This window comes from Bufo gargarizans, chromosome 6 (assembly GCF_014858855.1).
Source record: "Bufo gargarizans isolate SCDJY-AF-19 chromosome 6, ASM1485885v1, whole genome shotgun sequence".
NCBI lineage: Eukaryota > Metazoa > Chordata > Amphibia > Anura > Bufonidae > Bufo > Bufo gargarizans.
Genome location: NC_058085.1, coordinates 179,620,199 through 179,634,370, shown reverse-complemented (window position 1 = coordinate 179,634,370; position 14,172 = coordinate 179,620,199). Strand labels below are relative to the sequence as shown.

General features: G+C 41.2%; 1 protein-coding gene across 1 annotated transcript; it reads left to right on the top strand.

Annotated features, from left to right (window-relative positions):
* Nucleotides 1-2,570: 2,570 nt before the first annotated feature.
* Nucleotides 2,571-8,608, top strand: LOC122942453 (keratin-associated protein 9-1-like). The gene is made up of 3 exons (XM_044300085.1): nucleotides 2,571-2,972; nucleotides 5,922-5,948; nucleotides 8,442-8,608. The coding sequence occupies exons 1-3, from the start codon at nucleotides 2,615-2,617 to the stop codon at nucleotides 8,492-8,494; spliced, it is 438 nt and encodes a 145-aa protein (XP_044156020.1). The 5' UTR covers nucleotides 2,571-2,614; the 3' UTR covers nucleotides 8,495-8,608.
* Nucleotides 8,609-14,172: the final 5,564 nt, after the last annotated feature.

Genomic DNA, 14,172 nt, shown 5'->3' with positions numbered 1-14,172 from the left:
CTTTGGAATATGTGCCCCTTTGCCCACCTTGGCAGCAAAAAAGTGTGACACATCTGGTATCGCCGTGCTCAGGATAAGTTGGGGAATGTGTTTTGGGGTCTCATTTTACATATACCCATGCTGGGTGAGAAAAATATCTTGGTCAAATGCCAACTTTGTATAAAAAAATGGGAAAAGTTGTCTTTTGCCAAGATATTTCTCTCACCCAGCATGGGTATATGTAAAATGACACCCCAAAACACATTCCCCAACTTCTCCTGAGTACGGCGATACCACATGTGAGACACTTTTTTGCTGCCAAGGTGGGCAAAGGGGCGCATATTCCAAAGTGCACCTTTCGGATTTCACCGGTCATTTTTTACACATTTTGATTGCAAAGTTCTTCTCACACATTTGGGCCCCTAAATTGCCAGAGCAGTATAACTACCCCACAAGTGACCCCATTTTGGAAAGAAGACACCCCAAGGTATTCTGTGAGGGGCATGGTGAGTTCCTAGAATTTTTTATTTTTTGTCGCAAGTTAGTGGAATATGAGACTTTGTAAGAAAAAATAAAAATAAAAATCATCATCATTTTCCGCTAACTTGTGACAAAAAATAAAAAGTTCTATGAACTCACTATGCCCATCAGCGAATACCTTAGGGTGTCTACTTTCCGAAATGGGGTCATTTGTGGGGTTTTTCTACTGTTTGGGCATTGTAGAACCTCAGGAAACAGGACAGGTGCTCAGAAAATCAGAGCCGTTTCAAAAAGCGGAAATTCACATTTTTGTACCATAGTTTGTAAATGCTATAACTTTTACCCAAACCATATTTTTTTTGCCCAAACATTTTTTTTTTATCAAAGACATGTAGAACTATAAATTTAGCGAAAAATTTATATATGGATGTCGTTTTTTTTTGCAAAATTTCACAGCTGAAAGTGAAAAATGTCATTTTTTTGCAAAAAAATCGTTACATTTTGATTAATAACAAAAAAAGTAAAAATGTCAGCAGCAATAAAATACCACCAAATGAAAGCTCTATTAGTGAGAAGAAAAGGAGGTAAAATTCATTTGGGTGGTAAGTTGCATGACCGAGCGATAAACGGTGAAAGGAGTGTAGTGCCGAAGTGTAAAAAGTGGCCTGGTCATGAAGGGGGTTTCACCTAGCGGGGCTGAAGTGGTTAATGGCTGTATCAAACAGCACTTGCACCCAGATAACAAGAATGGTTTTCTGGAATTACAGAGCTGTATAATGGCAATTTGGGTGCCCAGTCAGTGCAGCAAGGTGTAATAGGATTGTTCCTCTTACCCAGGCTGTAACCTCCCCTACTGAATCCTGTTCAACATAAATGCTGTGGAATGATTCCTCCCTATCCTTTCCTTACACCTTGAATAATCTTTCGCTGCACTTATAAATGTTTTTTTTAGCACAATGAAGATTTTCCTAGCACTGTCCCTAGCGCCTGCTGACGTATCTCCCTCCACTAAGTACACTGAAAAATGGCAGAATCCAAGATGGCTGAGGCTATTTATAGGGCTATGACATCACAGGGATGGCTGGCTGTTGATTGGCTGCATGCATGGCATTATGGGTGATCCCGCCTTCCCAGAGTTCCTTGCTCCATGTCCTCATACGAGCAGCATCCATTTAAAAAAAAAATGCTATTCCTTACCACGAATTGCAGTGCAAATCAAATAAAACCTTAACTCAACTTTAAGGCTCATCTCTAGTTATGAAGAAAGATTAAAATAATTGCATTTATTTAGTCTTGAGAAAAGATGTCTAAGGGGGGACATAATTAACCTATACAAATATGTAAATGGGCCATACAAAAACGGTGAAAAACTGTTCCATGTCAAATGCCCTCAAAAGACAAGGGGGCACTGCCTCCGACTGGAGAAGGAAAAGTTCAGTCTCCAGAAGCATAAAAACTTTTTTACTGTAAGAACTGTGAATCTGTGGAATAGACTTCCTCAGGACGTGGTCACAGCAGGAAGAGTGGACAGTTTTAAAAAGAGTTTAGATTATTTTTAAAAGTAAATTACATTAATACTTATGAAAACATGTAGAAATCTGAGTCTCACTTCCTTCTGGGATTCGGATCCCGACTTATCATTTGGTTGAACTTGATGGATTTATGTATTTTTTCAACCGTATTAACTATGTAACTATGTGGCATTATACAATCAAAACTGATACTAATGACATAAACCTTGTTGATTTTTAAATGGCTTAGGATGGAATTTGCTAAATGTGTCAGCAAAATACAATCACATCTCCCTAACCTATCATTTATTTAAGATCTTCCTTATATTTCAGTACATTATTCAACAGGTGTATTCAAAATTCCTGGGTATCTAAATCATTAGCCATAAAAGCACATTATTCTAGGATGTATATGACGTGAGCTGTTCTCTTAGAAACACCCAACTACAAGGAAATAATTAAATGACAATAAACATTCTGTCAGGATTATCCTGATTTTCCATCTTGTAAAATGCGGTTTTGTTTACGCATGCCACACAGCATACCAAATTGTGTATATAAAAGGAGATTTTGCAAAGGATCCCTACAATCAACTGCAAATCTTCCTATCTTGTGCTGTCCTAGGCAAAGATCCCAAAGCAAACATGTCTGGAGTTAAAGGAGGACATCAGAAATCCCAATGCAAGGACCCGTGCCAGAAGCAGACAATCTGCCAGGATCCATGCCAGAAGCAGACAATCTGCCAGGATCCATGCCAGAAGCAGACCATCTGCCAGGATCCATGCCAGAAGCAAACCATCTGCCAGGATCCATGCCAGAAGCAAACCATCTGCCAGGATCCATGCCAGAAGCAAACCATCTGCCAGGATCCATGCCAGAAGCAGACCATCTGCCAGGATCCATGCCAGAAGCAGACCATCTGCCAGGATCCATGCCAGAAGCAGACCATTTGCCAGGATCAATGCCAGAAGCAGACCATCTGCCAGGATCCATGCAAGGATCGTAAGTAATATTAATATTAATTGAGGTACTAATTAAAAGACAAGAATCACAGTAGAGTCTTTTTGTAGCTTATGATAATATAGAAGGCTACATATTATGGACATTTCAGCACAAAAATGGTAAATATTTTCATTTAGGACTCCCTTTTTTTTTGCAGCCCGTATGCAGAACCATTCACTTCAATGGGGCCACAAAAAAATTCAAAAGACTGTTTGCATTCGGAGTCCATATTTCCCCATATCTGTTCCACCAAAAAAAAAAAAAAAAGAACATGTCCTATTATTGCTCACATTATGGACAAAGATAGGACTGTTCTATTATGGATGACCATTATATTGCAATATAAGGGTTTTTTTCCTAGACTTTTTAACTGATGACCTATCCTCTGGAGCACCGTGGCCTTCTCAAACAGCTGATTGGCAGGGGTCCTGGGAGTTGGACCCCTATCAATCAGAAACTGATGACAGCACATGCATGTCCATGAATCAGGCAGGTTATGGTATTCTACCAACAAAAGGCAACTAAACTGTCGCAGTATACATGGAAGGGATTAATCAAGCCCTGCACTCAAAAATTCTGTCTGTAAAAAAATAATAAAGAAAACAAAAAAAAATGGTTTAGCAACCTTTTGCATTTTTACACCACTTACTCTAATTTTGAAAAGTGGGCGTGACTGTAGGTGTGCTTACTGATATAGCAAAGTTAACTCCTAAGTCAGATTTCTTAGCTCATCACGATTTCCTGAAATAAAAGCCATTGAAAAGCAGTTGAAGGTGTTTGTTTAACACAATTAGATTAGATAACAAGGCTCATTAAGCATGTGTTAGCTATGTTAGTTAGTTTTCCTACAGATTTATCACAACTTTTAAGTCACTTTAAGCTAATTTATTTGAGCATGGAAATTTGGGTAGCTTTTCTAGACAAAAGTTTAAAGACGGGACAAATTTGACAAGCAATGTACATCTTTTAATACATTTAGCACAAAGTACAACTTAATAAGTAAAAAGGTAAAAATAGGTAAAAATAAACAATAAAGAATTGTCATCTTTTGTCACCTTAGGCTACTTTCACACTAGCGTTCAGAGCGGATCCGTCTGAGATGGATCCGCTCATATAATGCAGACGGTGGCTCCGTTCAGAACGGATCCGTCTGCATTATATTGTAAAAAAGATTCTAAGTGTGAAAGTAGCCTGAACGGATCCGTCCAGACTTTTACATTGAAAGTCAATGGGGGACGGATCCGTTTGAAGATTGAGCCATATTGTGTCATCTTCAAACGGATCCCTCCCCATTGACTTACAATGTAAGTCTGGACGGATCCGCACGCCTCCGCACGGCCAGGCGGAGCGGAGGCTGAACGCTGCCAGACTGATGCATTCTGAGCGGATCTGCGTCCACTCAGAATGCATTAGTGCTGGAAGGATGCGTTCGGGGCCGCTTGTGAGCCCCTTCAAACGGAGCTCACAAGCGGACACCCGAACGCTAGTGTGAAAGTAGCCTTATCCCCCTCCCTAAAAAGATTGAATAACAGTGATCAAAATGTCGTTCACTCTGTAGTCCCAAATATAAAAAAGTTATGAAAATTGTGATTTTTTTAAAGGTTTGTATTTCTTTAAAAGTAGTAATACATATATATATATATATATATATATATATATATATATATATAGTGAGGGGTAGCTTTCTTTCAGGGGATCATCCTCACAGATACGGCTTCAGGACACCAGGTTTCAGGTCCAAACAGTGCACTTATTGTGGCACACCAGCTAAAGCAGAACAACAAAATAGTAAACACTCGCCCGTGTAGGCTCTAACTAATACACTAATAACCTGTCTCCTCTTGTGTAACACCCATGATGAGATGCGGCTTTCACAGGCCAACCTCTAGCAGCCTCCAGGCTTCTCCCACACCAGTGTCTCTTGGGGGATAGTGGTCTCTCAGCCCTCCCAGCTCAGACCACACAGAACCACTCCAGCCTTCTGTGTGCAAGTCCCCGCCCCCTCTCACTCTGAGGATTCGTTTATCCCCAGGTGATTACTGCACCTGGTCTTTCTTCAGACCTGGCGATTCTGGGGAAGACACAGCAAATCCTGCCATATATCTCCCCTAACAACCATGTGGCCTGTCACTGCCTCACAATATATATACATGCTTGAGAAAGGCTCAGGATTTTGAGCCGAAACGTCGCCTCTTGTGCCACTGTGGCTGAATAAAATTTTTTGAATATATTTCTCTACTGGATGTGCTGTCCATTTCTACATACAAATGTTGGGTAAGCAGTGATAACCCTGGACATAGCACCCGCTATACTGTTATGTTTTGGTGCTGCCACATTTTTCCATTTTTATATACAGGTCCTTCTCAAAAAAATAGCATATTGTGATAAAGTTCATTATTTTCTGTAATGTACTGATAAACATTAGACTTTCATATATTTTAGATTCATTACACACCAACTGAAGTAGTTCAAGCCTTTTATTGTTTTAATATTGGTGATTTTGGCATACAGCTCATGAAAACCCAAATTTCCTATCTAAAAAAATTAGCATATTTCATCCGACCAATAAAAGAAAAGTGTTTTTAATACAAAAAAAAGTCAACCTTCAAATAATTATGTTCAGTTATGCACTCAATACTTGGTATTGAGCTGCAGAATAAGGACATCATTTCATTTTTAGCATGCAGTGAACTCTGAAATATCAAAACCCCCAAACCCTTAGCATGTGTGGTTATTTTCAAGTTAACCACACAAATAATGTTTTTTTCCCGTTTTACAGTACATTACATGGTAAACTAAATGGAAAACCAAAAATGGGCCCAGTACGAAAGGGGTTAAATATGAAAGGGAAATAATATGAAAGGATACCATACTCTATTAGAAGCAGCCATTTGGTTATTTAACAAGGCATATTACATAACAGCTATTGACATGTATTGTTTTTTTTAGCCTGCAAGCCTGTACAGCAGTGCAAAGGTATGTACACTAAAGATTATATTTTAATTTACATAAAAATTATGAATTCCACTCTAAAAGGTGATATTTTAATGAGAAAATGTTTTAATTCAACATGTTTCCTGTATGTTGATTTTACTATTTTGCTATGTGTTTTAAAACCAAATACCAAAGCAGTTATTCGTAGGAAAAGATTAGCATGTGTATTACAATTACGAAACAATTCTAAGCTCAAATGTTCAAAGACTTTCAATGTTAGTTTATAGAATTACTCTTTTAGTTCATTCTACCACGTAGTTTTCAACATTTGTCCTTCACAAGCCAGCAATTTTATATGGTAATGCTGGTGTATTATCCTATATGTCTATATAGAGTCAGAGTTCATTGATTTAGGACTACAGTTTACTATGTTACCATTATAAGCTTAGCTTTTTTATATCAATAAGGGTGGGTTCACACTAGCGTTAGGGATTCCGTTAAGGCTTTCCGCTATAACATAGTTATAATGGAAAATAACGAAATACCCAGACAGAATGCAAAACAGAAGCATTTTGTTTGCTTTCCGTCCTAATAGAAGTCTATGGGAAAGCATAACGGATCCATCTGGGTCCTGTTATGCAAGACGGAAAACAAAGTCCTGTCGACACGACTTTGTTTTCCGTCTTGCATAACGAGACCCAGACGGATCCGTTTTGATTCCCATAGACTTCTATTAGGATGGAAAGCAACTGGAATACCATTTAAAGGCTTCCGTTTTGCATTCCGTCATAATACAAGTTTATAGGCAGAAAAACGGTCCGTCCTTCCGTCTTCTGGATTCCGTTATTTTCTGTTATTATTATGTTATAACCAAAAGCCATACCAGAATCCCTAAAGCTAGTGTGAACCCACCCTAAGGCCTCTTTCACATGGGCATCACGTTTTGGCTGTGATTGCGTTCTGTTGTTCAGTTTTTATCGCGCTGATGCAATGCGTTTTGCACTCGCGTGATAAAAAACTGAATGTGGTCCCCAGACCCGAATTTCTTCACAGAAGTTCAGATTTGGGTTCAAGGTTGTGTAGATTGTATTATTTTCCCTTATAACATGGTTATAAGGGGAAATTATAGCATTCTTAATACAGAATGCATAGTTAAATAAGGCTGGAGGGGTTAATTTTTTTAAAATAAGAATTTAACTTACCTAAATCCACTTGTTCGCGCAGCCGGCATCTCTTATGTCTTCTTCTTTGAGGAATAGGACCTTTGATGAGGTCACTGCGCTCATCACATGGTCCATCACATGATCTTTTACCATGGTGGTGGATCATGTGAGGGACCATGTGATGTGCCTAGTGACGTCACCACAGGTCCTTTTCCTGCGCACAGCAAAGATGAAGACAGAAGAGATGCCGGCTGCACAAACAAGTGGATTAAGGTGAGTTAAATTTTTTTTATTTTTTTAACCCCTCCAGCCCTATTGTACTATGCATTCTGTATTTAGAATACTATTATTTTCCCTTATAACCATGTTATAAGGGAAAATAAAGATTGGGTCTCCATCCCGATCGTCTCTTAGCAACCGTGCGTGAAAATCGCACCGCATCCGCACCTGCTTGCGGATGCTTGCGATTTTTACGCAGCCCTATTCACTTCTATGGGGCCTGCGTTTCGTGGAAAACGCACAAAGAGGAGCATGCTGCGATTTTCACGCAACGCACAAGTGATGCGTGAAAATCACCATAGAATGCACAGCTCCATAGAAATGAATGGGTCCTGATTCAGTGCGGGGGCAATGAGTTCACCTCATGCATTGCACCCACGCGGATATCTCGCCCGTTTGAAAGGGGCCTAACTCTTTTGGAGCAGAATAGTAAAATGCTGAGAGACGAGTACACTTTCTCCTAATGTCTTTACTGCAATTGAAGCTACTACATAAATTCCATACTCTCTCAGGGACTCAAAGTGCAGTTTCTTTTGACTGCATAACTAGGATACTACATTTTGTGATGAAACAAGAGCAGACGGAGAAAACCCACTTAAAGGGAACCTGTCACTGGAATTTAGGGTATAGAGCTGAGGACATGGGTTGCTAGATGGCCGCTAGCACATCCACAATAACCAGTCCCCATAGCTCTGTGTGCCTTTATTCTGGAAAAAACCCGATTTGATACATATGCAAATTACCCTGAGATGAGTCCTGTCCCTGACTCATCTCACATACAGGACTCATCTCAGGTTAATTTGCATATGTATAAAATCGTTTTTTTTCCACAATAAAAGCACACAGAGCTATGGGGACTGGGTATTACGCATGTGCTAGCGGCCATCTAGCAACCCATGTCCTCAGCTCTATACACAAAATCCCGGTGACAGGTTCCCTTTAAACACAGAAACCATCCATTCTATATAATCAAGTAACGTCCTGGTTGGAATAAAATATGAACACTTATAGTTGTTTTATATCACTACAATTAAAACAGTGTATAGAAATGGAGTAGATAAAACATAATATAAATGCTTATTTTCCTTGACAGATCCTTGCAACCCCTGTGTTCCTGATCCTTGCCAGTCTCAAGGAAAATATTAGTGAAAGAACAACCCCGAGGCCATAGAGGAAGCAATGTTGCCTTTGATGATCATAAGAACTTATATGCCTTAAATAAAAAATGTAACTGAAATATATCGCTTGCTTATTAATAAAAGTTTCCTGTTCCATAATGTCTTCTCCGTTTTAAACAGTGAAGTATATGTCATAAAGATAATACCTTTCTATTATCCTTGGCATAGGATGTTAAAGAGAGAGGTCCCCCACTCCATAAGAGCACATTTCATTCTGGTGAACTCGAACTGTTCATGTAATATATTGGTGGCCATTAGAGATGAGCAAATGATTAGTTCCTTAGAGTTCTTGAGCAGGGAGTGACTGTCCCCACTAGTGCTGATCGAGCAGCAAAGTGCTCGGGTGTTCGATTGCTTGGGTCGAACACCTCGGGGGAAGGTATCTGGTTCATAGGAAAAGGTCAGAAATTTATGGAAACATCACCAAAATGGTTCGGGAACAACATGGGATGATGGGATGATGTCTGGATGGATCTTGGACTCCCAGGTAAACATAGAAACATAGAAACATAGAATGTGTCGGCAGATAAGAACCATTTGGCCCATCTAGTCTGCCCAATATATCTGAATCCTATGAATAGCCCCGGCCCTATCTTATATGAAGGATGGCCTTATGCCTATCCCATACATGCTTAAACTCCTTCACTGTATTTGCAGCTACCACTTCTGCAGGAAGGCTATTCCATGCATCCACTACCCTCTCAGTAAAGTAATACTTCCTTATATTACTTTTAAACCTTTGCCCCTCTAATTTAAAACTGTGTCCTCTTGTGGTAGTTTTTCTTCTTTTAAATATGCTCTCCTCCTTTACCGAGTTGATTCCCTTTATGTATTTAAAAGTTTCTATCATATCCCCTCGGTCTCTTCTTTCTTCCAAGCTATACATATTAAGGTCTTTTAACCTTTCCTGGTAAGTTTTATCCTGCAATCCATGGACCAGTTTAGTAGCTCTTCTCTGAACTCTCTCTAGAGTATCTATATCCTTCTGGAGATATGGCCTCCAGTACTGCGCACAATACTCCAAGTGAGGTCTCACCAGTGTTCTGTACAGCGGCATAAGCACTTCACTCTTTCTACTGCTTATACCTCTCCCTATACATCCAAGCATTCTGCTTGCATTTCGTGCTGCTTTATTACATTGTCTTCCCACCTTTAAGTCTTCTGAAATAATTACTCCTAAATCCCTTTCCTCAGATACTGAGGTCAGGACTGTGTCGAATATTCTATATTCTGCCCTTGGGTTTTTACGCCCCAGGTGCATTATCTTGCACTTATCCACATTAAATTTCAGTTGCCAGAGTTCTGACCATTCTTCTAGTTTTCCTAAGTCCTTTTCCATTTGGCGTTTCCCTCCAGGAACATCAACCCTGTTACATATCTTTGTGTCATCAGCAAAAAGACAAACCTTACCATCGAGGCCTTTTGCAATATCACTTATGAAGATATTAAACAAAATTGGTCCCAGTACAGATCCCTGTGGAACCCCACTGGTAACATGACCTTGTTTTGAATGTTCTCCATTGACTACAACCCTCTGTTGCCTGTCACTCAGCCACTGCCTAATCCACTCAACAATAAGGGAGTCCATGCTCAATGACTGCAGTTTATTGATAAGTCTTCTATGTGGGACAGTGTCAAAAGCCTTATTAAAATCTAGATATGCGATGTCTACTGCACCTCCACCGTCTATTATTTTAGTCACCCAGTCAAAAAAATCTATAAGATTTGTTTGACATGATCTCCCTGAAGTAAACCCATGCTGTTTTTCATCTTGCAATCCATGGGATTTTAGATGTTCCACAATCCTATCCTTTAATAGGGTTTCCATTAATTTGCCTACTATTGATGTCAGACTCACTGGTCTATAGTTGCTCGATTCCTCCCTACTACCTTTCTTGTGAATGGGCACGACATTTGCCAATTTCCAATCTTCCGGGATGACTCCTGTTACTAATGATTGGTTAAATAAATCTGTTAACGGTTTTGCCAGCTCACCACTAAGCTCTTTTAATAATTTTGGGTGTATCTCATCAGGCCCCTGTGATTTATTTGTCTTCACTTTAGACAGCAAACTTAGAACATCTTCCTCTGTAAAGACACATGCATCAAACGATTTATTAGTCATCCTTTCTAGTGGAGGTCCTTCTCCTTCTTTTTCTTTTGTAAAAACTGAACAGAAGTATTCATTAAGGCAGTCGGCTAGCCCTTTATTCTCTTCTACATACCTTCCGTCCTTTGTTTTTAATTTAGTTATTCCTTGTTTTAATTTCCTTTTTTCATTTATATATCTGAAGAATGTCTTATCCCCTTTTTTCATAGACTGAGCTAGTTTTTCTTCTGCCTGCGCTTTAGAAGTTCTTATAACTTGCTTGGCCTCTTTCTGCCTAATCTTGTAGATTTCCTTATCTTCATTGCTCTGGTTTTTTTTATAATTACAAAATGCTAGCTTTTTATTTTTAATGATTTGGGCCACTTCTGCCGAGTACCACAGTGGTCTCTTCCTTTTTTTGCTTTTACTGACAAGTCTAATTGAATTTTCTGTTGCCTTCAATAATGCACCTTTTAAGTAGTCCCATTTCTCCTGGACTCCATGTAATCCGTTCCAGTCTGATAAGGACTCATTTATGACTAATTTCATTTTTGAAAAGTCTGTTTTTCTAAAATCTAAAACTTTTGTTTTTGTGTGGTGGGACTCTTTCACAGTTCTTATATTAAACCACACTGACTGGTGATCACTAGATCCCAAGGTTTCGCCTACAATGACATCATATACCGAATCCCCATTTGTGAATATCAAATCCAAAATGGCCACAACCGTCTCCTAGTCCTCCTCCTCCTCAAATTTGCACTGAGAAGACTAACTGAGGGTGGACTGGCAATCAACCTGTGTAATGTCTTTCCCCATTTCTACCTCTTCCACATGCAAAGTGTCGGCCTAAATTGTGAGTAGCGAACATTTGAGTAGATACAGAAGTGAGATGGTGACGCTGATAGTGAGCAGTGATAACGCTATTATCTGTGTTGATTCCTCAAAGTTTCTTTAAACCTCACAGAGGTCAGAAACCCTTGCCCACTCCTCGCTTGCGAAGAGTGGAAGCTGACTGGAAAGGCGATGACCATGTTGCAGCTGGAATTCCACTACTGTACTCTGCTGCTCACAAAGCATGGCCAACACGTGGAACGTGGAGTTCCAGGACGTGCTCACGTCGCACAATAGTCGGTGAGCTGGCAATTGTAAGCGCTGCTATATCGTTGACAGACTGGCGGAAGCTGTCGATGACTTGCGGAAATAGGCACACATGTGGCACACCTTCACCAGTAGCTCAGGCAAATTGGGATAGGTTTTTAGAAACCGCTGAATCACTAAGTTGAACACGTGGGCTAGGCATGGGATGTGTGTGAGCTTCCCGAGCTCTAAAGTCGCCACCAAGTTACGGCCATTATCAGACACAACCATGCCTGGTTGTAGGTTGAGTGGCGAGAGCCACAGCTCAGTCAGGTCTCTTATCCCCTGCTACAGCTTTGCCGTGGTGTGCTGTTTGTCACCTAAGCAGATCAGCTTAAGCACGGCCTGTTGATGCTTCCCCACTGCAGTGTTACACTGCTTCCAGCTAGTGACTGATTGCTGACTGGTGCTACAAGAGGATAATTCTGAGGTGGAAGTGGAGGATGAGGAGGAGAGGGGGGTTGGAGCCACTAACGTAGGTGGTGGCAGAAAACCTGATGGAATTAGGGCCCGCAATCCTTGGTGTCGGTAGCTCCTGAGCCATCCCAGGGTATGACTCGCTCCTGGCCTCCACAACGTTTACCCAGTGTGCCGTTAGGAAAATTTAGCGTCTCTGGCCACAAGCACTTGTTCATGTGTCAGAGGTTAAGTGGACCTTCCCAGTAACTGCGTTAGTCAGGGAACGGTTGATCTTACGGGACACATGCTGGTGTAAGGCAGGCACGGCACACTGCGAAAAAAATGTTGTGGCTGGGGACATCAGGTTGCGGAAGCCCTCAGTGTCTAAAGCCTAAATGGCAACATTTCCAGGGCCAGTCATTTGGAAAGTTGCGTATTTAGAGCTATGGCCTGTGGGTGGGTGGCTAGATATTTGCGCTTCTGGTAAAATGCCTGGGGTAATGACATTTGTACGCTGCGCTGGGACATAGAAGTGGATGTGGTCGCTGATGGTGCTTGCAAAGGTTCAGGTGCAGGGTGGGAGGCATCCGGGCCTGTGCTTTCGACAGGAGATTGGCCAGCATGTAACACAGGGGGAAGAGGAGGTAGTGGTGTGACCCGCAGACACAGATTGTGGACTCAGGTGTTCAGCCCACCTAATACGGTGCATTGATGCCGTGTGGCGGATCATGCTGGTGGTGGTGAGGCTAGTGTTCACGCCCCTGCTCATTTTTGTATGGCACAGGTTGCAAATTACTTTTATTTTGTCGTCCGCACTTTCTTAAAAAAAAAGCGCCAGACTGCAGAACACCTATAACTTGGCAAAAGAGATTTCTGCACGAGTGTGCTCAGGGGAACAGTTGTGGGCCTGTTAGATGCAGCCCGCCTTCTCTCTTCTGCCACACCACTGCCTTTTGCAGCCTAAAGTGGTGCTGCGGCTCCTCCCCCTCTGTACTGCTATCCTCGCTCAGCTTGCTACCTTCCCAGGTTGGGTCAGTGACTTCATCGTCCACCACCTACTCTTCCACCTCCTCACTCTGCTCATTCTCCTGACTTGTTGACCTAACAACAACCTCAGTTATTGACAACTGTGTCTCATCATCAAACTTTTGAGACACTAATTGCCGTTGACTTATTGGTAACTGTGTCTCATCATCACCATCATCCACCTCGTGAAACACTAATTGCCGTTCCCCACTGTCATCTTCTTGTGACTGTGGATGTTCAAGAGTTTGGGAATCAGGGCACAAGATCTCATGTTCCTCTTCAAGCAGGCTTGTTGAGATGCCCAAATGAAGGAATGGTGCTGAAAAGAGCAACTGAGACTGGACTTGGTGGAAGAAAGGGTGGTGCTTAACCAACTAGATGCATTATCTGCTGCAATCGAAACTACCACCTGGTCGCACTGGTCTGGTCTCTTTATAATATCCAGTTTCAGGAAAGCTGGATAATGTCTTTAACATTTCCCTCCCCTTGTTTAAATTTTATGTGGGCGCTGAAGAATCTCTTCACATGGTGGATGTTTCTTCTGAAGGCTCATTGTATCATTTATGTGTATCTTGCTAACTAGTAACCTGCCTGAGCAAACAAATAACCCTTTAGACAGCCTGTACTTCGCAGAGTATACAGATAAGCTGCATAGACCATGCGATGCAAGAATTGATTCCAGTCTGTCTAGTAGTTGTCATTTGACTAAGCATGCATACATTTTATTAACCAACACACGAGTACACACTATCTAAGTGGATGTAGGTGCAGCATTGTTGTCCCATGCATCATTGTCCATAGTTCTGGATACACCTTCTTCTGCTCCTGTGTTGGAATCTCTAGGAGCTGGTAGGTCAGCTATACCGCTAGGAGCATCAGCAGTAAGCCTAAAAGTCTCTGTGTAGCTGTGGTCCTCTGTTGTAGAATCAGAAAGGTGAGCATCATCTTGGGTGCTGCTGTCCTTGGTTGGACAGTGCTATAAATCATGATGTATA

What these genes read in the sequence shown, in the direction of transcription:
- LOC122942453 (XM_044300085.1), top strand. Translation starts at nt 2,615, where the DNA reads ATGTCTGGAGTTAAAGGAGGACATCAGAAATCCCAATGCAAGGACCCG. An exon ending in CCAGGATCCATGCAAGGATC is followed by an intron (nt 2,973 to 5,921) that starts GTAAGTAATATT and finishes TGTTTTTTTTAG; the next exon opens with CCTGCAAGCCTGTACAGCAG. An exon ending in GCCTGTACAGCAGTGCAAAG is followed by an intron (nt 5,949 to 8,441) that starts GTATGTACACTA and finishes TTTCCTTGACAG; the next exon opens with ATCCTTGCAACCCCTGTGTT.